This window comes from Spea bombifrons, chromosome 3 (genome assembly GCF_027358695.1).
Source record: "Spea bombifrons isolate aSpeBom1 chromosome 3, aSpeBom1.2.pri, whole genome shotgun sequence".
NCBI classification, from domain to species: domain Eukaryota; kingdom Metazoa; phylum Chordata; class Amphibia; order Anura; family Pelobatidae; genus Spea; species Spea bombifrons.
This window is the reverse complement of record NC_071089.1, coordinates 66,926,999-66,951,728: the sequence shown is the minus strand read 5'-3', so window position 1 is coordinate 66,951,728 and position 24,730 is coordinate 66,926,999. Positions and strand designations below refer to the sequence as shown.

General features: G+C 37.8%; 1 protein-coding gene across 1 annotated transcript in view; it reads left to right on the top strand.

Moving 5' to 3' along the window:
• The window catches only part of MDN1 (midasin AAA ATPase 1), a 59,949-nt gene that overhangs the window by 7,040 nt on the left and 28,179 nt on the right, over positions 1–24,730 (top strand). The window contains exons 14-58 of the mRNA XM_053458546.1: positions 695–755; positions 1,400–1,608; positions 1,988–2,091; positions 2,559–2,703; positions 3,089–3,185; positions 3,523–3,636; positions 3,736–3,883; positions 5,448–5,558; positions 6,290–6,441; positions 6,756–6,934; positions 7,156–7,364; positions 7,497–7,643; positions 7,795–7,936; positions 8,032–8,166; positions 8,516–8,654; positions 8,947–9,085; positions 9,171–9,301; positions 9,550–9,691; positions 10,344–10,473; positions 10,764–10,985; positions 11,492–11,689; positions 12,225–12,433; positions 12,631–12,753; positions 13,007–13,204; positions 13,410–13,517; positions 14,266–14,454; positions 14,837–14,926; positions 15,531–15,794; positions 15,897–16,167; positions 16,470–16,629; positions 17,727–17,843; positions 18,080–18,288; positions 18,406–18,554; positions 19,036–19,232; positions 19,431–19,651; positions 20,057–20,170; positions 20,296–20,425; positions 21,056–21,162; positions 21,349–21,482; positions 21,881–22,041; positions 22,362–22,482; positions 22,916–23,126; positions 23,530–23,761; positions 24,038–24,146; positions 24,476–24,640. Coding sequence (XP_053314521.1) covers positions 695–755; positions 1,400–1,608; positions 1,988–2,091; positions 2,559–2,703; positions 3,089–3,185; positions 3,523–3,636; positions 3,736–3,883; positions 5,448–5,558; positions 6,290–6,441; positions 6,756–6,934; positions 7,156–7,364; positions 7,497–7,643; positions 7,795–7,936; positions 8,032–8,166; positions 8,516–8,654; positions 8,947–9,085; positions 9,171–9,301; positions 9,550–9,691; positions 10,344–10,473; positions 10,764–10,985; positions 11,492–11,689; positions 12,225–12,433; positions 12,631–12,753; positions 13,007–13,204; positions 13,410–13,517; positions 14,266–14,454; positions 14,837–14,926; positions 15,531–15,794; positions 15,897–16,167; positions 16,470–16,629; positions 17,727–17,843; positions 18,080–18,288; positions 18,406–18,554; positions 19,036–19,232; positions 19,431–19,651; positions 20,057–20,170; positions 20,296–20,425; positions 21,056–21,162; positions 21,349–21,482; positions 21,881–22,041; positions 22,362–22,482; positions 22,916–23,126; positions 23,530–23,761; positions 24,038–24,146; positions 24,476–24,640 — 7,043 coding nt within the window. The remainder of the gene's footprint in view (positions 1–694; positions 756–1,399; positions 1,609–1,987; positions 2,092–2,558; positions 2,704–3,088; positions 3,186–3,522; positions 3,637–3,735; positions 3,884–5,447; positions 5,559–6,289; positions 6,442–6,755; positions 6,935–7,155; positions 7,365–7,496; positions 7,644–7,794; positions 7,937–8,031; positions 8,167–8,515; positions 8,655–8,946; positions 9,086–9,170; positions 9,302–9,549; positions 9,692–10,343; positions 10,474–10,763; positions 10,986–11,491; positions 11,690–12,224; positions 12,434–12,630; positions 12,754–13,006; positions 13,205–13,409; positions 13,518–14,265; positions 14,455–14,836; positions 14,927–15,530; positions 15,795–15,896; positions 16,168–16,469; positions 16,630–17,726; positions 17,844–18,079; positions 18,289–18,405; positions 18,555–19,035; positions 19,233–19,430; positions 19,652–20,056; positions 20,171–20,295; positions 20,426–21,055; positions 21,163–21,348; positions 21,483–21,880; positions 22,042–22,361; positions 22,483–22,915; positions 23,127–23,529; positions 23,762–24,037; positions 24,147–24,475; positions 24,641–24,730) is intronic.

Here is a 24,730-nt window from a genome sequence, read left to right as displayed (position 1 = left end):
GTTGAGCAAATAAACCTTGGCAGATCCTGTGAATCGCATAAAATGGCACAAACGTTTTAAGATCCCCCCCCCCCCGCAATCATGGATCATCAGTTCCCGTTAAGTAGAACTAATTGTTTTAGTTTCTATGGCAAAAACCTACCAGTACCTGCTTTTGCGCCACATAAGTGTTATAAGTGAGACAAAATTTTAACTGATAAGATTATTATTTCAGGAAAGGGTTTGGGCATTCAACAGTGGTAGGAGTGATCTTTGCAATGCTCCATTGGTTAGGAGAGTCCATGGAGAGGCCCCTAAAAATATCAAAGCTAGAGTTTAAATTACTCTGGGGCAAAAAGTCTTGAAACTGGAACACATATATACTTCAGAACCATTTATGTTGGTTTTGTTTGCTGCTGTTACAATTGTGAATTTAGTTTCAGAATGTGTTACCCTAGACAATAGTTTTTCTAACAATCCCTAACAAAGCCTCACATCCTAAGGGAATTTTTTGCCACAAAATCCATGAAAATTAGCTTCTTGCCCACTTTCCTCCTGTAATCAGATATATGTAATCACTGATGTGCTGCCTGTTATTAGGTGTTGCCAACCATTGAACGATATGGTACTGTATCCTAATGTTAGACCTAACCCATGAGACCCTGTGTAACAGGAAAGGAAAAGTCAATTGATGTATGTTATTTCTTCTGATTAGGTCAGCGCCTGCGGATTGTGAACATGAACCAGCAGAGTGATACTGCTGATCTCTTGGGAGGGTAAGTTGACTGACATGCATAGCTGCTTATTGCTTTCAGAGCCGTTCTACGCTTAAAGAATGTTATGGGATAATTATTTTGGTAACCTAAAAATATTTGGTTTGTCTGACATGGTTTTCCTACTTCCATCCTCATATCATATCATCCTCTGTATCATTATTTATAGTGCATAATTCTAATCTCAAAACCAGACAGCCTTTTATCTCCTTCCAATTGTTCTTACCATTTGAGCGTGGCTAACACATCTCCTAAAAGCTTAAATGCGCTGTTGTGAATGTAGTTTAATTCACTGGTGCCCTTACTTTAAATTAATTTAATTTACTGATGCCTCCCTGGCAGATTACATTGACTGGTTGTACTGCGCATGCAGGGTTCCACATGTGCCAAACAAAATCTCTGAGTCTCAATATTTTTTCCTGTTTTTATATATCTTGTTCTATATGTATTTACTTTGCAATATCTCTTTGACCTTACAAAGCACTGGTAAATATCAAGAGTGCAAATCTTTTCTTCCATCCAATGCATGCATTTGTAAAACTAATGATATGTACAATTCATTATATGCCAGTTGCATCATGAATAGATCATTTTCAGTTCTGTCTGATGTATACATAACGGGCTCCTTTGCTGCTATTGTGTTCCAGCTATAAACCTGTGGATCACAAGCTGATTTGGCTTCCTCTGAGAGAGGGTTTCGAGGAGTTGTTTGCACAAACATTTTCCAGGAAACAGAACACAACGTTTCTGGGTCATATTCAGACCTGCTACCGACACAAACGATGGCTGGACCTGCATAAACTGATGCAGCATGTTCTGAAATCAGCGATGACTAAAGTGCAGGCAGAAGACACTGGTTAGTGAATCTAATCTCACAGGTTAAAGGTCTCAAACTCCGAACCAAATTAAATCAGATTGCATAACTCTGTGTCGGGGAGATGCTGGATTGATTGATCCTCTCCTTACTGCTCTTCCATACACCTAACTTTTGCCTTCATTGATAACTATAAAGGTTAGGTGATGGGATCAATACATGTGAATGGAACACAGATGTATAAACGAGACAGTAAATTGTTTATTTGGACCTTACAGTAGTTACGCTATGAAAAACTACATATATCAAATGGCATAGTAAATTCTTCCAATACCTTGCATTAAAATAAATATGCCATCTTGTATTCCTAGCAACTTGAATGCAGAAAAACATGTTCCTTAATATTTTTTTGTCTTTTAAGGGCATCTTCTGAGAGAAAAGTGGGAGGCTTTCTCCCTCCGTCTGAATCAAGCCCAGCAGCAAATGAGGATGACTGAAAATGCTTTACTCTTTTCTTTTGTGGAGGTAGTTCTTTTATTTAATTTGTTACAAAATCAAAACTCTAATAGATGGCCACGTTCTAATGGAATAAATAGCTAAACTTATACTTAAGAGCACCAAGCAGTTATCAAAACTTCAAGCTAATCTCAAACATTTTACCACATCATTAGGGCACAGAGTGGTGTAAACCTGATTCATAGTGGCTCTCATGGTACATTATTAAACATAGTAATTTCTATGTAGTACCCCCCCCATATTTTTATTCAATAATCGCATAGGATTTTAAGTTAGAATGTTCATGATTAATGACATTGCGAAGGTTATGCAAAAGTGGTGTAATCGCCATAGTAACCAGTATAATGTTCAGTACGGATAACTGTTGCTATAGTAGCAATACCATTTTTTAAACTTTGCACCAGAATAATGACTTTTAAAAGTCAGACAAAAGTTTCTTGTTGATATTTTTACATGGTGATATTTTTGTTTGTCAGGGAACACTCGCCCAAGCTGTGAAAAAAGGGGAATGGATCTTGTTGGATGAAATCAACCTGGCTGCAGCAGAAACATTGGAGTGTTTGTGTGGCTTACTTGAGGGATCATCTGGATCTCTTGTTTTACTTGACAGAGGAGACACAGGTATTGCTACTAGATGAAAGTAAATACACAGAAATCAATTTATTTTGTTTGGATATGGTGTTCCTTTTCAAACTGATTTGTCCAGGACAAATCAAAACAAAATAATATGTCGCACTCCTGGAAAGTTTGTAATACATATAAATCTAATTCATTATTATTTTTCTATAGCGTCTTCATATTCCATAGCGCTGTGCAATTGGTAGACGGCATAATTTGACTTACACAAAAACAGCTGGGGAGGGCTCAAACAATCTAGATATGAGATTAATTTAGAACGATATAGTTCACTATGTATAATAAATATAATTCAAATTCAAAATATAATACGTTTTTGGTAGATGAGACTTTTTCTTAACCTGTTTTTTGCTTTGTAATCTTTATCTAGAGCCTCTAATCAGACACCCAGATTTCAGATTGTTTGCCTGTATGAACCCGGCTACTGATGTTGGAAAGAGAAATCTGCCACCTGGTATAAGAAACAGGTGAGCGCTTTTTTTTTTTAATGCAACCTACTATTGTGGTCTTATTACTTTAGTAAGTCATGGTCTTGCCGATGGTGTTCAGCAGGTTGAAATTGTGGTAATATCAGTTTTTCAACTCTGAACAAGATTCAGGGTTTACACACAATTACAGTTGATTAGGATTGTTTCCAATTCATATGTATTGTACACTAAATTTCCTCTTGAACACATTTTTGATTCCACTAAGATCTTGCCATCAGATCTCTAATTGCATTTCAGTGCTTGCTTTTCTGAGTATTCACCTGGCAGGGGTATGAATGTCTGAGAGTGTAATTTACATTGCTTGCTTGGGTTTTAGGTTTACTGAGCTTTATGTGGAAGAACTGGAAGATGAAAATGACTTACAGATACTCATCACGGATTACCTGAGATCTATTAATGCGAGCAAAATGACTGTTCAGGGAATAATCAGGTACGACCGTAGTTGACACTGAAGTTTTTTTTTAAAAAAAATGTCTTCAAATTCTATGCATACATGCCTATTTTCATCCTGATGCTGTCCATATTGTAGCTTTTACTTGACCATACGGAAGAAGGCAGTTGCAGGTTTAGTAGACGGCACCGGTCACAGACCTCACTATAGCCTACGTACCCTGTGCAGAGCTTTGAGATATGCCTCATCAAACCCATGTAACAACATCCAGCGTTCCTTGTATGAGGTAAGAAAAATAAGAGCCAAAGCAGCGAAATGCTGTAATTTTGAAATTGTGTATGTACTTTTGTCTACAAATAATAAATATATATTATACTTGTTACAATGCCCCTTCTCAATCTCTTGTATTTTTGCGTATTTGTCTTTCTTAAATGTTTTTTAGATCGTCCAACTCATTTTAATATGAGACAAAGATAACCCAAGTAAATGTAAAATGCAGTTTTTAAATTATGGTTTCATGTATAGAAGGAAAAATGCTATCCAACCCTACTTGGCCCTATCTGAAAAAGTTATTTTGTCCCCTTTAGTTACTAAATTGAACAATTTAACCACATTTAATTGATAATTGGGTTCAATTTCACTATAAATAACCAGGCATTATTACTACCAGTCCTGTTAATTCAAAACATAAATTAAATAGAATCTGTCATACAAAGTGAAGAAGACCAAAAGGTCTCAAAAAGCAGCACAGGATGCCGCGATCTAGAAGTTCAAGAACAGGTTAGAAACCAAGTAATTGACGTCAGTCTGGAAGTGATTAAAAAGCCATTTCCAAGACCATGGCACTCCAGTGAACGACCAAGAGATTTGTTATCTACAAATGGAGAAAACTGTAGTGAACCTTCTCATGAGTGGCCATCCTACCAAAATTTCTCCAAGAGCACATTGATTCATGGAGGAGGTCACAAAAGAACCCAGACTAACGTAAAAAACTTCAAAAATGTCATCCATGGGAGATTGCAAGGCATAAACCACTTCTGATCAAAAAGGACACAAGGACCTTATGTTTGCTAAAAAAAAAAAAAAATTATTGACCAAAGCTTTTGGGATACTAGTCTGTGGACTGATGAGTCAAAAGTGGAAATCTTTGGAAGACAATGGGTCCTTTTACACTGACCTAAAGCTAACACAGTATTCCACAATAAGGTCTTCATACCGCCAGTCACAAACAGTGGTTGTAATGTGATGGTCTGGGGCTGCTTCATGCACTGGGGGAGATGCCATAATTGATCATAAATTCTGCTCTCTGTCACAAAATCCTGACCAAGTTTGTAATCTAAAGCTTAAGCCCACCTTTGTACTGGTCTAGTCTGAGTTTTGATTAGCTCTTTACCTATGATAAATGAAATGATCATTTAAAATCTGCATTTTGTGTTTACTCACTTGTCTTTCTTATATTAAAATTAGCTGGTAGCATTTTAATGCGACAAGCAAAAATATAGGAAATCGGGAACAGATTATATATAATATTTGGATCAATTTGCTTACAAACTGCTTGGTACAACGGGAAGTTATAATGTATGGCTCTACCTAGTGTGTTCTTATAGTTTAATCCAATTCCATGGTAAAATGATCCTGGTGCGCTTGTTAATGTGCTAGTGGGCCCCGTTCCTTATTACCTTTTTGTGTTAACGTAATAATTAGAACAGTATTGCTTGGTCATATTCATTTAAAGTGAAACACATAATTAGGTAGGGGACCTGTTATTTATGGTTTGGTTACAAGTATTTTTTTCCTCTTTTTCTCCGATGTTAATACTACTTTTTTAATATTACTTCATTCTTTTTCAGGGATTTTGCCTTGCCTTCTTAACACAGCTTGACAGATCTTCTCACTCCATCGTACAGGCATTAATTTGCCGTCACATCATGCAAGGAAATATTAAAAACATCCTCAGACAGGTACATGTCTTAATGTTCTGCTAATAATGACAGGATATCCTGGGGATTTTGGTGCAAACTTTCTAAGTGGTCTTAACGTTAATACAACCAGTGCACTTGTAAGATCGCTTTGCACCTGTATCCCTTTCTGTATAAAAGTATCTTTAAATTTAGACGCATAAGGTAAAAACTCCTTTTTGCGTCTTTTTTATTATTATGTAGACTGTAACGTTACATTAATTGAATATATTTTGGCATAGTTTAAAAACAATGTTTCAGTTGTAAAGCAGTAAAAGGAAATGTTTTGAAATACAGTGCTTTTTTTCTTGAATGTTCTGAGATATAAAGCTAAGTAAGCTTATAACAATGTATTTACTAATGAAACTAGTATTTGTAATACTTACTCTGTTTAAAACCACCTTCCATGTCATCCCAAATTTGAAACCAGAGTAAGTATTTAAGTATTTCATATACTAGGTTTATTGCTAAATTGATAAATATGGTATATCGGCATATATATAAGGTCCAAAGCACCTCGGATGAAATTCCGTGTTCATGCGTGTGGTTTGAGTCTCTTCACCTTTTTGTGTCCATCAATCCACTGCCTATTGCACAGCACTGCACAATATGTTTGTAAATCAATGAATAGGCCTCCTAACATAAATGTGTTTTTAATTTGTGTTAAAATGAACAAAAATGTTCTATTTCTTCTCAATTGGCCTTTTCCTTCTGTTCTTGTTATTTCATTTCAGCCCCTTCCCGAGCCACAGGGTGGAAGGTTTGTCCCGATAGAAGGTTACTGGATTCCAGTGGGGGATAAAGACCCCATAATAGATGAAACATATGTGCTCACCTCGTCAGTTAAGCTAAATCTCAGAGACTTGGTTAGAGTGGTCTCTGCGGGGTATGTTTATACTTTCCTATTTCTTCCATTGTGAAAATTGTTTGGTTTTTGTGGTTACTGTTAAGTTTTTGTTATAAAATTGTATGGGCTGTGAGGACGTTTCTCTCTCTCTTTTGTGGGGAAAATTGCATGTTTTGCCATGGCTAGCAAGAAAATGCACTATCGTATGCAAAAAAATTCAGTATATTAATTTCAATTTTTGTGCATCTTTCTATAACCTTATTATAATATGCATTTTTTTATGGATTAATATATGATTTAATTGTCATGTTGTTTTCCTAGCCAGCGCATAAATTATTTTGCATGTATTGCAGTAACCATCCAGTGTTGATTCAAGGAGAGACGTCTGTGGGCAAAACTAGCTTAATCCGCTGGCTGGCGTGTGCTAGCGGCAATCAGTGTGTGCGAATTAACAACCATGAGCACACAGACATCCAGGAGTACATTGGTTGTTATACTTCTGACACATCTGGAAAACTTGTCTTTAAAGAAGGTATTTCTTTTCTGTTCCTTACATCCAACTTTTTCATTTAAAGAAAATGGGAAGATGTGTAAACAGAAATTATATGGGATTGGAAGGAAATTGAAGCAGTGATCAAATGTCATAATGCCTATAGTTTCACCACGTAAACTTGCAATTTTAAATAATACAAGTGTGTAAAACAGATAATCTCTTACTTGCTGTATTTTTCATTTAAATTTGCAATTTTCTAGGGGTTCTTATTGATGCGATGAGGAAAGGTTATTGGATCATTCTAGACGAGTTAAATTTGGCCCCAACTGATGTACTTGAGGCTCTGAACAGATTGCTGGATGACAACAGAGAGCTTTTCATCACAGAAACCCAGGAAGTTGTTAAAGCACACCCAAGGTTCATGCTTTTTGCCACCCAAAATCCACCAGGCCTTTATGGTGGAAGAAAGGTTTGTGAAGTACTTTATGAATACTGAGGAAAAAAATAACTTTTTTCAGTTTCTTTTCTCTTGCCTTGAAGGATTTTTTTTATGGGAAGTGCTCTGCCTATTAATGCGTCCTTCCCATTTTGTTATCGACAGGTGTTGTCCAGGGCATTTCGGAACCGGTTTATTGAACTGCATTATGATGAATTGCCAAGTGCCGAGCTGGAAATTATCCTGCACAAGAGATGCAGCCTTCCCCCATCGTACTGCAGCAAGTTGGTTGCTGTTATGCTAGAACTGCAGGTAAATATGCTTGTGTGGGAGCACTGTACGGCTCAATGGTTTCCCAGTAAGCTGAGCTCTACTGAGGCTGCTTTTGCAGCTTATATTGCATTGTAAAGATATATTTGGAGCTTCTGATTTAACTTTTTTCTTTCTTTCTTTCTCTCTCCAGTCTTATAGACGAGGATCATCTGTGTTTGCAGGAAAGCATGGCTTTATAACCTTGCGTGACCTCTTCAGGTGGGCCGAGCGGTACAGGTTATCAGAACAAACTGAGAAAGATTACGATTGGCTTCAGCATTTAGCAAATGATGGTTTGTTTACCTTTTGCTTTTTCACATTATGCAAATTGCATTCTTATGCATACTCTTGTGCTATCTAATGGCTTGATCATCCTCTCTGTTACCAGGCTTCATGCTCCTGGCAGGCAGAGTAAGAAAACAAGAAGAGGTAGATGTGATCCTTAAAGTCCTGAAGAAGTGCTTCAAGAAGGATGTGGATCCACAGAGGGTGTTCTCCAAAGAAAGTGTCCAAAAACAACTGGGTGAGCACGGAGATAGCTTTTGCTTTCTGTCCTCGCTTACATAGTGGAGACAAGTTAATTGAAATGTTTACATAGGTGTTTACAGGTAACTGATCACTAGCAGCCCACTCCTGATTTTGATTTCTTCAAGGATTGTCGTTTAATTGTAAGCACTCTTAAAGGGTAGGCAGATTTGTTGGGTCATGTCAGTATTCCTCATATTTGAACAGACGTCCCAGATTGTTTCCTCTCTTAGACCTATTGAAGACATTGGTCATTTTTTTTAATTAACTTTACTGATTAAAATAAAATATTTTAAGGCACCTATTCATGAAACGTTTCTTGGTGTCTCCATTTCTTTCCCGTACAGACGCAATGTCTTTTCAGAGTACTCTAATGGGTGCCGCATTTTCTCACGTTGTGTGGACCCAAGGGATGAGAAGACTAGCCATTCTGGTGGGACGAGCCTTAGAGTTTGGTGAGCCAATTCTTCTGGTTGGCGATACAGGGTATGTTCATTACTATCCATTAGCTATCTCCATTTTACACTATTGAAAGCTATTAATATTGTACATTTCCTACAATTTTTGACATTCTCTAAATTAACTGACAATGGTTGACGTGTATATGTAAAATAATGGCTATTTTTCTGTCATTTTATATCTGTGATCACAACTTTCAAAGTGCATTTTTATTGCATATTTATAAAACTAGCATTCCAAAAGCCTAAAACTGTTTTAAATGGTTAGTTTTGTGCATATTCTGATTACCCTTGTTAATAATTTATTTTGTGTGGTGCAGATGTGGCAAAACCACCATCTGCCAGATGTTTGCAGCCTTGGCAAGCCAGAGACTCTTTTCTGTCAACTGCCACCAGCACATGGAGACTTCTGATTTCTTGGGTGGGTTGCGTCCCATCAGACACAGGTCTAAAAAGAAAGTAAGTCTGAAATCTAATCTTCTCTTACATGAACTCTGGATTTAAATAAATTGTGACATTATTGCTTTACATTTCTCATTGAAAGGATGATGGAGAGAATTCCAAGCTGTTTGAGTGGCATGATGGCCCTTTGGTATTAGCTATGAGAGAAGATGGTTTCTTCCTCATGGATGAAATCTCTCTAGCAGATGATTCTGTATTAGAAAGACTTAACAGGTACAGATTTAATATCTCATCACAACCATGTTTGTTTGCTCCTCTTATTTTCTTCCATTTAAAGTTTGTATGTGGTTGGTATAGTTAGGCAAGGCAATTTATATCTGTGTCATATTGCGAGTTATTGTCAGTCTATCGTTATGAGCTGCCCCTTTTTCAAACGACATCAGGAGATTTTATGGTTGAATGGGATTTTAGTTTAGATTCAATAAGGCCCAATACCATACTAACGCATTTCCGGTTTTCAGTGTTCTTGAAGTGGAGAAAACCTTAGTCCTTGCTGAAAAAGGAAGCAATGAGGACGACAGTGAGGTTGAAATATTGACAGCTGGCAAGAAGTTTCGCATTTTGGCAACCATGAACCCTGGTGGGGACTTTGGGAAAAAAGAGGTAATTATGTTCTGTGATCTGACAGATTTTATTTATGTTGGCACTGGAGACTGACTACATTTGCAGGGTTAGATGGAGTTTTTTCCCCACGTAAAATAATATGTATGCAGAAGATATATTTGACTTTCAGTGGCAGTAAAGGATCTAATGTTTTGTCTTCAGAAGGGACAGAACTCAGGACCAGCTCTGATCTTGTTGTATAAGCTACAGTGGTTGGCATTTTAAGCTACTGAGAGGGTGGTAGAGATTGTGTATCTAAGACAAACCCAAGTACTTATTGAGGATTCGGGTTTTTACATCTGGGGGAGAAATGGCAGACTAGATTGGTATCAAACACTATGTCTTCTAAATACTAAATTAGGAACAATAACTACACTTTCAGGTGATTGAAGTCCTCACACCTTCATGTTCCAAATTACTTTGGAAGGTTTGCGGTCCTTCCCGTAAGCAAACCTTTTATAACACACACAAATTTGCAGTTAACAAACATAGTAAATGCAAAGCACCTGCACCAAATGAACTTCAATTGTAATTTAAAGAAAATGATTGTTAAAATCTTTGAAAAGGTTATGGTTTCTATGTTAGACCTGTATTTTCATCATTTACTATTGCTATTTTTAGATCTATTTTATTTATTTAAAATCTCCCACAGCTCTCTCCAGCATTGCGTAACAGATTCACAGAGATCTGGTGTCCACAGAGCAATGACCGCCAAGATCTTGTTGAAATCATCAAACACAACTTGCACCCCGAGATGTCTTTTGGCCCATCTGATTGTAATGGTAGGACTTAATATGGTCTGATGGTCATTATTTGTGTTTTGATAATGATTTGTATTAATATTATGCCCAATTAGAAAGAGGTGGGTTTCAGGAAGCTCCATTGTATCAAAATTAGTGGATACATTATTACAAACAGTAGCAGACTGGTTTTCACATCGACTGTCTGCTTTGTCAATAAGACAAAAGGATAAACCGTATGTAAATGCTTAATAGAATGGTGGGCAGGTGTAATCTATTTTTATTATGCTGTAGATTCTCTATTTTAAGCAAAGCTGTGATGCCTCTTTCAGGCGCTGATATAGCTGAACTTATGATGGACTTCATTGAGTGGTTGACAAACCAAGACTTTGGACGTCGCTGTATACTGAGCATCCGAGATATCCTGTCATGGGTCAATTTTATGAATGTCACGGTGAAAGCTGATGACTTAGAAGAAAATGTGACAAACCTTGATACCATCACAGCCTTTGTTCACGCTGCGTGTCTAGTGTACATTGATGGTTTGGGATCAGGTAAGCCTAGACTAATAGACTGAAAAGTTTCCCAAGCAGTACTGTATTCTCCTGCCAATATGTTGTGTATGTTCATGTTAATTTGACGTATTAACAATTGATTGTATTCTCCCTCATTGTGTCATTGATAATGGTGCCCTGTAACATAGTAGTAGTAGTGAGAATATAGCTGTTTCTCTTGTAGAAAGCTTATGTCTAAGAATAAATGTACTTTCCCCTTGCTAAATGGCAGACAAAGGGTAAAAATGGGAAAAAAATAAGTGTAGGGTGGTAAATGAGCTAGCAGTACCCACTGCTGAATCTTGAGCAAGAATTGTAACTGCAGTTTGAAGAAATAGTAATAAAGCTAAATATTAAATATTTGAAACCAGCCATCTTAATACAACACACTGTAACAATGGTTGAAGCCATTAGAACGATCATTTTGCCACAGTCATACGTGATATCATCTATTATTGCTTATTATATTGTAGTATTGACTAAAAAAATCTTTGTTGTTTACTCAGGAACCACCTTTTGCTATGCTGACTCCACTAAATTAGCCCGACAAGAATGTATGCGTTTCCTCACTGAGAAGCTGTCGGGCATTGTCCATCTTGCTGAAGAAGTGCTGTCTGAATTGAAAATGTATGACCAGACCAAGGAGAGAGACATATCCTGGCTGGACAATTTTTTTGGGATCCATCCGTTTTATGTAACAAGAGGTAATAGACGCGTTTGGAGCTATATCACACTGAGGGCTATGTGATTAAGGACAGACACAAACATTTGTTATACGTTCATGTGGCTGTATATTTGCCTTTTAACATTTAAAGGGGCACTGCAGTGTCTCGTACAGCTCCATCAACAAAAATGCATATTAAAAAAACAAAAAATGCACCAAATCTTTAAAATGCGTTTTTCATCCTGTAAGAAAGCCTCTCAATGAAGTCATTATGCACGGTGGGGGTGTTTTTTTTTTTTTTTATTTTTTTTTTTTTATTTCTCACTCACTCATGGCTAGAGTGTCCCTTAAAGTTTATTCATAGGGGCAAGCTGTGCATTCCTTAATCTGTTACTTAATTTCATTTATTTTATTACCTAATCTATCATTGACTTTGCTTTGCCAGAGATATATTCAAAGATAGTTACTTTATATTATGATAGGTTTATCGTAGTCCTATAAAAAAAAAAAAGGACTGTATTCATCTTTTTTTTTTTTTTTTTTTTTTTTTTTTTTTGTACTTTTTTCATTTCCAGGTCCTATTTTTGAAGATAATGATATGGCTGACTATGCACTCGGTGCAGAAACTACTTCCATGAACGCACAGAGATTGCTGCGAGCCTTGCAACTCAACAAACCCATTCTGTTGGAAGGCTCACCAGGTGTTGGCAAAACTAGTCTTGTCACTGCATTGGCCAAAGCATCTGGGAACAGTCTTGTTCGCATTAATCTTTCTGAGCAAACGGTAAAAACCTATTTATAAAACTTATTATGAAATACTGTTTGAAATATTGTATATTATATTAGATATCTATTACTGTAAAATACTGGTATGTACCCCTTTTCTCACAAGTCCTTAAAGGGGATGCATATTGTACCTAAAACTAAAAACTTCTTGTAAGCCATGGTTGCATTGTTCACACACTGCCTTTAATATTGCAGGATGTGACAGATTTATTTGGCACAGATTTGCCGGTTGAAGGAGGAAAGGGAGGTGAATTTGCATGGCGTGATGGACCTCTTCTTTCTGCTTTGAAAGCTGGTCATTGGATAGTACTTGATGAAGTAAGTAAATATCCTAGGTTCCCTTTTCTTCAATGATCAGCTGAAATGACTAACAAGTACAGATTAGAGGTAATTGTGTTCTCTATGGCTTGAAACAGATTCATTTGATTCGATTGCTTCGTCTACTAACCTTGGGAAGCTTCCAATGAATAGACATTTTTAATTCTTAACTGGAAAGCAGTCCCTCTTATAGATTGTTGTCAGTCTCTTTGCATGAGTAATGTGCTGAAGGCTCCCATTTCTTCCCTACTAGCTGAATCTTGCATCCCAGTCTGTGTTAGAGGGGCTAAATGCCTGCTTTGACCATCGTGCAGAAGTGTACGTTCCAGAGCTTGGGATGAGCTTCCAGGTGAATCATGAGCAGACAAAGATCTTTGCATGTCAAAACCCCTTCCGCCAAGGAGGTGGCAGAAAGGGGCTGCCTCGTTCCTTCTTAAACCGATTCACACAGGTTGGTACAACGCTTTTTCTTTTTCATGTGATTTTGGTTTCTTTTGAAATGTCCAGCATAGTGAAATATCACGCTAGTTTCTGTTAACTTTGGTGGAAAGGATCTTGCTCATTTAATATAAATGTGATATTGTGCTTTTAGGAAGTCGTAGTGTTCTGAAATAGAAAATATTGATTACCTGTTTTTGTAAACCCTACCGTTCCAGGTTTTTGTTGACCAGCTTTCCTCTTCTGATATGGAATTCATAGCGGATACTTTGTTTCCAGCTATAAGCAAGGCTACTATTGCCAAAATGGTTGCCTTCAACAACCAGGTATGGTGGATAACATAGTTTTTCAGAAATGTTTTAGTATTGTGTTTTTATTTCAGTACCACACACACTTAAACAAAGGATGAAAATTAGATTCTGCATAAATGTCAGGTCTACGTCAACCATATTTTGTCCTTCATGACCAAAATTAACATGGGTTGACAAATGTGGTTTGGCTCTAGGAGCCAGCCAAAAAAAATTAGGAGCCAATTTTTTTTTTTTTATTCAGCAATGTTTTATCATATAATACCATCTGGTCTGCAGTTAAGCACAACATAAAACACCTTTTCTTCTGTGCTGCACCACTTTTGTACAGTACCGCAGTTAACCTTCATGACATAAGCTGGTATTTTCAACCATTATTGTTACCCTTACGCACACTAACGTCTCCCCCCCCCCACAAACGCCATCACCTTACAGTAACACACGCTTAAATTCTACACCCGTACACGCTGACGCTACAGTACATTATACACTCTCATACACTGCTCTCACCTCGTGGAGACCTGCCATGCCGCTGCATATATACTGCTATCTTGAGTCCGGCACCATACACTTTTCTGTGCTATGGGGTCATGCTCTCTCTGCACCCCCATAAGAAAGCGTAGGTTACCTAAATCATGTTGGCAGCTCTGGACCATTTTTTTGTGGGTTTTTTTTTTTATTTTTATTATTAAGAAAACTATTTTGGGTATTTCCATTTTAGTTTTACGTTTACGCCACAATGATCTTGTTTGTATTCTTGCTTCAGATTGACCAGGAAGTAATGGTGAAACGGGAGTGGGGTCACAAAGGAGGACCGTGGGAGTTTAATCTGCGTGATCTTTTTCGATGGTGTCAGCTGATGCTGGAAGATCAGTCACTTGACAATTATGATCCTTCCCAGCACATGTTTCTTGTCTATGGATGGCGAATGAGAAGCAGAGAAGACAGAGAAAAGGTGCCCTAATTAGACCATAGCCTTAAATACAGTAAAAGGTTTAACTTTTACAACTATTGGCATGTTTAAATGAACGTTATCAAAATGCAACTTTATTTGCCTTTCTGTTCAAAGCAGTGTCTCCTAATAATCAGTAGATACTGCTATTTGCTATCATGGTACATAACACCACATTCAAATATAGATAGCCTTGATTTGAAGAGCTTCAAAAATGTACACATAGATGACATATACAACTGTAATTTGTCCTTACTTTAAAATTATAGGAATTTTTACATGAGTGATCTATCGGTTCTAATAGAGTAAAAACATTATTGGTATATGCAAGGAATGATGCCATTGATAACATACATTTTGTCTCCCTATTTTTATTTTTTTGCAGATTGTTTCTGTATTCAGGGAAGTGTTTGGTCAGGAATGCAACCCTTACACGGGTACACGCCAGTTACACATCACACCCCATAATGTACAGGTAAATGTTTAATGTGTGCAGGCAAGAAATCTTTGTTTAGAGTGGTTATCCTTTGGGTTGTGGTTCTGTTGCAGTGTGGCCAAGAACAACTTAGTCTTTTTTATAGGACGAAAGCGATGCATATGTCTCCCTGCCGCGACACATTTCCTGTCCTTTGATCATGTGTATTGCCACTCACTGCAAGCACGGGTACACGGTCACGCGATCTGGCATTCCCTTTTAGTGCTGACACTCAACAGAAGTAAACTCAAGGACAGGAGAGTCCTTCTGGGCTCTCCCATTGCTATCCCTGATGGCCGATCACACATCTCATCCAATATCAGTGTCTGACAATAAATGCTCTTTTGGCCACATGGGCACAAATTCTCACAGACAAACTCTGAAGTCTTACGGGACGCCTTTCCAGAAGAATGTGGAGGCTATTATAGCCGCAAAGGGAGGGACCAACTCTATATTAATGTCCATGGTTTTTGAATGTGATGTCTAGCAAACCCATATATAGGTGTGATTGTCAAGTGTCCATATACATTTGACATACAGTGAATAACATTTTGTATTGTGTAAAAATCTGTTTGACACCAATACTGTTGTTTTCACTACACAGGTTGGCTATTCCATGCTTGCACGAAACACAGACTTTGATTCAAACCCAGCCAGGCATTTGTCTCTGCTTCATTGTTCATTGCAGTCACTGGAACCAGTAATGAAATGTGTCCAGATGGGCTGGATGGTTATTCTTGTAGGTCCTGCAGCTGCTGGAAAGACCAGCCTTATCCAACTCCTAGCTCTTTTGACAGGACACAAGCTTAAAGTCATGGCTATGAACAGTGCCATGGACACCACAGAGCTCTTGGGTGGTTTTGAACAGGTAATGTTTATTTTTATCCTCTAACTTTTTCATTTTGAAAATGTTTTCTTCTTCAAGGGTTAGATTAATGTTTGTTTCTTTTACCAAATATAAATTGGGCAGGCTGACATCAACAGGCCGTGGCAACAGCTTCTGGGGCATATTGGAGATGTAGTGACTAAGGTTGTGAGAGGGAGCCTCTTGTCTTCAGATGCATCTCCAGATGAAACAGAGACCCTTTTACGTTCGTGGAGTTTACTGAATCTTAATCACAAGCCCAAATTTGTCGGAGAAGGAGGCCGGGGCATAACTACAGATCTGCTGAACAAATTAGAAGCAGTTCTCTTGTTAATCCAGAGACAAAATGCAAAGCTAAATATCTTTTCTAAATCAGGTATGTTAAAACTGAGAAAAAGAAAACTCTTAGAATTTGCTGCCTTGATTTTGTTAGGTATTTGCCAAGTTTACATAAGTTTGTTCATATTCACTCTTGGCTTTCAAAATTAGTAGAACTCACTATGAATATTTGACATTGTCTTTAATGATGTTTAGTTTTCTGTTTACATTTTTAGTATACGTTAACATGTTTTGTTCATAATCAGCTTAGTTAAAATTGGTAAATATTTATGTACCCTTTGAACAGTGCTGAGTCCGATTATAAAACAATAAATAATAATATGCCAATTTCTTTTTCAGAATTTGCAGGTATTGTGGAGAGTTTCCATAGCTTCAAAGAGCAGCTGTTGCATTCTGTGGAAGGTCACAGCAGTGGAACGTTTGAATGGGTAGATGGCATGTTGGTAAAGGCCCTGGAGTCAGGAGACTGGTTGCTGATGGACAATGTCAACTTTTGTAGGTATGAAAAGTCATATCTTGTATAAATGATTTAGTACAAAACTTTGTTCTTCAACATTTTTATTTTCTATAATATAGAACCTCTTTCTCAGTTTCAGCTTTATTGCATTGTGTATACCATTTATGAGCGGTATACAGAACTTGAAATCTTGAGTGCAGTATGCACCAATCAGCCATAATATGATGACCACTGACAGATGACGTGAACGACGCTGATAATCTTATGGCACCTGTGAGTGGGTGGAATATACTTGGCAGTAAAAGTGCTAGAAGCGGGAAAATTTGGGCAAGAGTAAGGATCAGAGCGACTTTGACAGTAGCAAAAGTGTAATGGCTAGACTACTGGGTCAGTGCATCTCCAAGACTGTAACTCCTTGTGGGCTTGTTCCCAGCCTGAAGTGGTCAGTACCTATCGGAATTGCTCCAAGGCAGGTCAAGCAGTGAACCAACAACAGGGTCATGGGAGGCCAAGGCTCAATGATGCATGTGGGCGGCAAAGGCTGCCTTGTGTGGTCAAATCAAACAGACAAGCTACTGTAGCTCAAAGTACTGAAAATGTTAATGCTCATTCTGAAAGAACGGTGTCAGAACACACAGTGCATCCTGCAGCCGCAGACCAGTCAGGTGCTCGTGCTGACCCCTGATCACTGGCGAAAGTAACTACAATGGGCACCTGAGCATAACTCAACCACTGAGCAGTGGAAGAAGGTGACCTGGTCTGACGAATCATGTTTTCTTTTACATCATGTGGAAGGCCGTGTGTGTGTGCTTCGCTTACCTGGAGAACACATGGCACCAGGATGCATCCATGGAGACCCCACCTCAAAACTTACAAGACTTTAAGGGTCTGCTGCTAACGTTTTTGTGCCAGACACCACAACACACCTACAGAGATCTAGTGGAGTCCATGCCTCGACAGGTCAGGGCTGTTTTGGCAGCAAAAGGGGGCCTACACAATATTCGGCAGGTGCTCATACCTTTATGGCTGATCAGTGTATAATACACATGTGAAGTTTGCAATTTTGCAAGTGTTCTAAATTGGGAACCATGAGTGTTATTTCTTAAAGTTATGACATACTTTTCACTTTTTTACAACAGTCCATCTGTGCTGGATCGTTTGAATGCTTTGCTGGAACCTGGAGGTGTTCTAACTATGAGTGAACGAGGAGTCATTGATGGATCAACCCCAACTATAAAACCTCATCCAAATTTCAGGTGAGTGCCTTCAGCGTTTTGTTTTTTTAGAAATGCTATATTCTTGGCCTTCAGGGGGTAACTATGCTTCGTTTTACTACACTTCCTAATTATCAGAATCCTGGAAAGAACGAAAATACTCAGCATTGGGAAAACGCTGTAACGGGTTTGAGTGCCATGTGTTATGAAACTATTTAATGAACACTGTGTCCTCTCATAAAAATAAAAAATGTATTTTTCCACTTAATAAACCACAGGCTTTTTCTTTCAATGGATCCATCACATGGGGAGATATCCAGAGCTATGAGAAATCGTGGCATCGAGCTGTACATCTCTGAAGAAAGTGACGGGGTTATGATGGACTCTTTTGATGTGAAGAAGCTACTGCATGGTCTTGGCCTAGTTAGTGATAAAATGTGTGATGCATTGATAGCAGTACACTCTGAGATCAAAGAAACGGTGATCGGTAAGAAAAACAAAATTAACTTCATTAACTTAAGTAAGCCCCTAGTTAATTACCTCACATATCACTAAGTTTTCCTGTGCTGAAGTAAATTCTAACCCATAAGCTCCTGTTTTGCAGGTTCCCCGTGCGGCTCCCAGTCTTATCTTCTACATGCTGCCGCACTGATATCCCAGCAACTTCAGCGAGGTATTGGTCTTCAGAAGGCCTTTCACAGAGTCTGCACTGAGGTTTTCATGAATGCTCAGCACACCCCGGCCACTCAAAAGGTAAGTTCTCAAACCAACCCTCATAATGGACAAATGGAAATCGTAAGCTGCTCTAATTATTCCTTCGGTATAGAAAATTACTTTATATTTTGTTGTAGAAATCATGAGATTTCAGATATGAGACTTGATTAAAACTCGGGGGGAAAAAAAGAAAAAATGTTAGGATTGTAAGAGTGATGAATTATTGTGTGTGTGTCTTTTGTGGGTCCAGGGCCAAAACCCTCCCATGGTAAAGAAATGCATTCAAATACAAATAAGTTGAAGGGGCATTCTAGCCATCTTTTACGCTCTTATAAATATAGAGTTGTAGTTTTTTTTAAACTCTTTAAGAGAGATCTGGCTCATATAAAAACAATACATGCGTACTGTGTTCTATTTGTTTAATACTTGTGAGTTCTGTACAATTACTAGCATGGTAAAATATTTTGGGCTTCAAAGTGCTTATTATGTAATACATTTTCCCTTTTATCTTGTGTTTAAGCAAATCCAAGAGATTGTCCAAAACAAGATTTCTGCTTTGGCAAATCAGCATGGGGAAACCTTATTATCTTTGGGGCTTTGGCCGAACTCCGTGCCTTCTGTGCTCGTTTCTGCGGAGGACTCCCTAATGGCTACTGTTCTCAGAGATGGTCAAATCCTTCTTTATGTTCTCAACAGAAATAGTCTTCGAAACAGCAGGTATTGTTAATGCTTGGCAAACAAAAAAAAGGTCTCAACTTTCATTTACGCATTTGCTAGCCCAATGTTTAAGTGAAATGCTGTCTCTTAACCTTAAGTGACTATTTCAAATAGCATTTGCACTGTATAGTCATAACTGGTCTTTTTAATAGTTCTATTTTATTTTAACAACTTTTTCTTTTTTTTTTTTCTTTGCAGACTTCAACCCCTTACTCTAAAAGATCTCCAACAGACTAGCCAAAGCTCTTCATCAGACAATCTACAGTTCAGCTCTGTTGAGTTGGATTCAGATTGGATGGATGACCTAGCGGTGATTTCATATTCTGTCCAACTGGTCGTTGAAAAGGCAACATCCTCCGATTGGATGCTCAGAATGAGGTGGCTTTCTCACCTGGCAAAGAAAGTGTCCCCAGCACTAGGTCTGCATACTCTTATGTTTTATGTTTTTCATTTAACAGGTTCATTGAGTATAGCTAATAAAACATCCCATTTAAATCATGGGTGCTTCGTGTCCACGTTTTAAGGATATAAAAATATCAGTTTAACTCACAGCCGTAACCTGGTTAAACTGATATTTTCATTTCATTTAAACATTGCAGTCTCTCGTTTGCTTTATACACTATGGAGCAAAACCACGAGAAAAGTCCATGAGAATAATCATACTATGTTCAGACAGTGTTGCATTAAAGGGGGTAGGGTGTCTTCAGGCCTTTTTTTCAAGCATGAGCTTTGTTAATTCTTATCGCTTGATTTCTTGTTTTAGGACTTGTTTATGTTTTTATAACCTTTAATGATAATATAACATCCATGTTTTTGATCCATAGATAAGTTGCGTATGGAAATAGATGCAGGTGCTCATGCTTTGGGTTGGCTGTACTCTGGATCCGTTCCTGGTGAAATCAGCAGTCTGGTCAAACTACTGCACGCTACCTTTCCATGTAAGTTTATGTACCCTATAGCTAGTATTTATTTTCTATAGTATTTTCTTATTTTTCTTTCCTTTTTTACTAGCAAATAGAGAGATGTGTTTATCTCGTTAACACACTTGTTCTGTGATTTCCAGATGATTATTGTGTTCCACTAGACCCACGCTGGAATATGCAGTATTTGGACATGCTTAAGCATTCTCTAAACTTTGACAAAGGTGTGGACTATGAGCAGCTGCTACTCCTATTGGACAGTGTTGCCAACAGGTAATTGTTGATTTACTGTCTCTTGTGCCTATATCTCTTTTTCCATTAAAATACCAGTTACTGCAAGGTAATACTAAAGTTACAAGGAACAAACGATGTTTAAATACAGGAGCTTCGGATTGCCATCTGTTTTGTGTGTTCCTTGATTAATTCAAACAGTAATCTTGTTGGGTTTTTATGCCATTAGTATTTCATTATGTCTTATTAAACTTTTCATTGAGCATTATCGCTAATATATTTGCTTTACTTTGTTTTTGTAAACCCGTGTTGTATGAAAATGCTATAGATTTTAAGCCCTACATAATTCATAAGTGTTTAGCTCACCAGTTTTTTTTTTTTTTTTTGTATAGTTCTTTATTAGCCTTGTACTGTAACTTGTATTGATTGGCTGCCTATGGAAATGAAGGCTTCTTCCCAGGGGTATCATGGGGGTGGCAGTGTTGTTGTACATACTCATGATGAGTATGGCTTTTTGTTAGGACATATAAGATCCCCAATTACTCTTTTGTTCACATTAGTTTTAAACAGGCATTATTTTATATTCTGCAAACTGTATTCACAAGCATGTTTTGTTACGATTTTTTTTTGGTTTGAAGAGTTCAATATGCGTGTTTAAAATTTCATACGCAGGGCTATCCTACTAATGAATAGGAAAAGAAGTTCTTACTTAGAAACAAACGAAGCACAAAAGTTAAAACAGACGAGTGCCTTGAAAATTGCTGTTGACTTTCACAAAGGTGAGCTGAGCAAGAACAATGAGCATGATGTTACATAAATGGCTTTTATTAACTCTTTACTTAGATTTTACAATCTGTTCTAAGATGAAAAACATCCCATTTAGCTTACGAAAACTTTGCTACTGTAGTGTGAAGAAGTGCTATCCATTGATTTTTGTTTCTGTTTGTATTGTTGCTCCCGATTAGATCCAGGTGTCCATCATGATCTTCCTCACCCTGTGGTGGCACACCTTGCTGCTTTCTTTGACCTGTGTGATTTGATGGTGTATGAGTGTCTTGAAACCAGTCATTCAACCATGACCAATGAGACAGCAGATAAGGTGAGACCTGGTGTGCTCATTCTTGGTGGTGTTTTTGCTTGGTGTTTATCCACAAAGATTTAATCTCGATCACTTAACTTGTACTTCATGAACTGCCATTTCAGGGGAGTTTCTCTTCCAGAAAAGCAAAGCTGGTCTAGAATAATGCATAGGTACATCGCCAAAGAAATCTCACCGTTATCTAGTCATTACTCAAGCCCAATTTGGCTTTTCTTTTGCTGCCAAGTGTTTGGTTAACTCTTTTTGGTGTTTTAAACCCGCCCCCAAAGATTAATTAGGAACCTTCAAATGGCAATGTTAGCACCGTTTGCTGCAGTATATATGCGGGGAAACTTTACCTGTGATTTTTACATTGCATAGCAACAAAGTTTGTTCATGTCTATTTATTTATTTTTTAGATTCTGTCTTGTCTTCAGTGGCGTGATCGCTTTAGGGCCGTGTCGGAAAATGTGACCTTGGACTCTACCGGTCTGGCCCTTTTATCTCTTCATTGGCATTGGCTAGTGAAGCACATGGTGAACCACATAACACGGTTCTGTGAAGGGCAGGCCCCTCAGAGGTCAGTCACCTAGGGATGTATATAGTAATTGTTGGTAAACTTCCTCTACCTGACACATTTACTGTTGAAAATCTTTGTTCTTTTCTGTAAATTGCACAACTTGTGGGAAGCAGCAGGAACTCCTGTGGAACAAATCTTGATTGAAAGTCTAGACTCATACTGCTATACATCACATTCCAATTCATCACAAAACACATTGTATATAGCAAAAACAGAATAACAATAAAGAGAAAGGGATACCCCTGTTTATTTGCACTAGTAAGACGTGATGGATATATGAAGTGATCTGTAATTAAAATACCAATTTTTATCTGCTGTAGGCTGTCACAGGAGGTCCATTCTGTCTCCATGCATATACAAGATTGTCTGTTGCCCTCTTCGGGAACACCAGCCAGTATCAAGTTGCTGCAGAAAGTATTGGGAAGACCCTTGCCTTTCAAGGTGATTTATTTGTTTAAAAAATGCAAATGATTTTAATATTGATGGTTACACATTTGTGTAATACAACTTGACCTTGATCAGGGCTGAAACATTTGAGGGGAAAAAAGCATTTAATTGTGCAGTTTAATTATTACGCAACTATTCTTGCAATAATTTCTTACATGACCAGCCGCTGATCTTGTGGCATATCATAGAAAATTTCGGAACCCTGCTAGTTATTGCTCAAAGTGGCTCCTGTAACCCATTTATGTTTGCTTCGCGGTGTGCAAGTCTTCCAACAATTTATAGTATAGTCAACACTTGTCGACATGAGATAAGTGGCCATTACTGTGATTTTATGTTATTCCCAATCATTTTACTCAATGCCAAGTATTGCTGTCTAAATTTAAATACCTCGTTGTTACAGATAATTAGCCATTTTTCCTGTTTGCAGAACAACTTGGTCGTGCGTTGCTTGGAGAAACTGAAAGCACTCTGTGTGTCGCTGGACATTCTAGATTTAAGACCCATTAAAGAGGAGAACAAGTGGCAACAGGATATCTGTAGATTGAAGGCTGCTTGCTTGGGTTGGGATGTGAAAGCTAACATTCTGGAAGGGTTGGGAACTATTCTACAAGCCAATCAACAGGAAGATTTCAGTACCGGTAAATGTTCTTCTGTTTTGTGTGATGTAATATTCTCCCTTGTGCTTTTCTTTTGTAAAGACCTTGAACCTTGTTTGACCCCTGGGCTTATAGGATTAGCATAGAGTAGTGTCCCTTTTGCTGCAAGTTTGATCCATTTTATCCATTACCTTATCGGTGAAGCAAAACTTCCTCAATTACTTCTTCACCTCTAACCCTCTTGTTTTGCACCTTGCAACCCCACCCGTGTCATCATTATTGCCAAACTATATTTTTGGAAGCTTCTCATGTCCTTCAGTAAAAAGCATTGGAATCCATCATTATCCATGTGGCTCCAGACTTTTTGACCTAGACTAAATTTACTAAAATCCTGATTATATATTTTTGTTTGGGAATATGTGTTTGTGAAATATTACTATTTCAGATGAACTCAGCCTGTGTGTGGAATCTCAAACTGCCAGTCTGGAGAAATTCGGAGTTATACTCTGTTCCCAAAATGAGAGAAAAATTGAAGAATCTTGTGGAGCACAAGTGGAGCCTGAAGAATTAAAACAGCTTTCTAGCAAAATGCAGATGTGGCCTGGCATGGAGTATCTGATGCTGCTTTGTCAGTATAAAGTGGTTACAGACCTTCTTTCCCACTCATACTACATTAGGTAATAACAATGAAAGCACACTGTTTTTTTTATATAGAAAAAAATAAAGGAAAATATCTTGGTGTTCCATGTCCACCAGATCCAGGTCTCAATAAACTGTAGTAAGGTGGAAAAAAAAAGCTTTTCTGTGCTTTTTTAATTTTAATTACTTTTCTTTGAGCGTCTCAAAGATTGGGGCCTTATTAGCACCCTAGAAAAGTAAGCTCCAAATAATGAAGGCATGTGCTGCAGCTGTTATGTAATCCATTAAAACACCTTTTTTCTCTACGTCCACAGCAAGAACATAAAGTCTGATCTGGCTCAGCTTTTAACATTTTCTTTGAAACAAACTCCAACTTCACCACAAAAACTTCGACCCTTTTGGTACCTTAAACAGCAGCCTGAGGTAATGGTAATACATAATTGTAACATTTTAAAACGTAAACCTCATGTTTGATTTCTTTTCATTGATTTTCTTTTTCATTTTATTACTTGTCCCAAAATATCACTGTTTGTTATCTCTATTATTTCTGGCGGTCTGTGAAATTATATTAAAATTGACCAGGATATACGTGTCCGCAGTAATAAGTCTAGGTCTATGCAGCTAATTACCTCTGTGGTTGCAGAATGTATGCATTTTGTTAGGATTTCTTAACTTGGTTTTCAATGGAAATGATTTTAGTTTTTTAGTTTCATTTATTATTGTTATTTATGGTGTGTGTGTGTGTGTTGTAGGTGACTTCTGGAGATGTTACATTGTTGTGGTCTGAGCTTCTGTGCAGTACTTTTTCATCGTTCTGGAGTAGTACTGTAACCACTGATCCAGATTATTGGTCATCCTGGAAACCTGGCTCAGAAGAAGTTCAGCTTCCCCAGACGCTCATGGATCCTTCTGTGAAGGTTTGTAGAACATGTCATGCACACATGCATTGAAGTAATGTTTATAGGCGCAAGATGATTAAACAGGAGTATTTACTGAATTACTAGTTC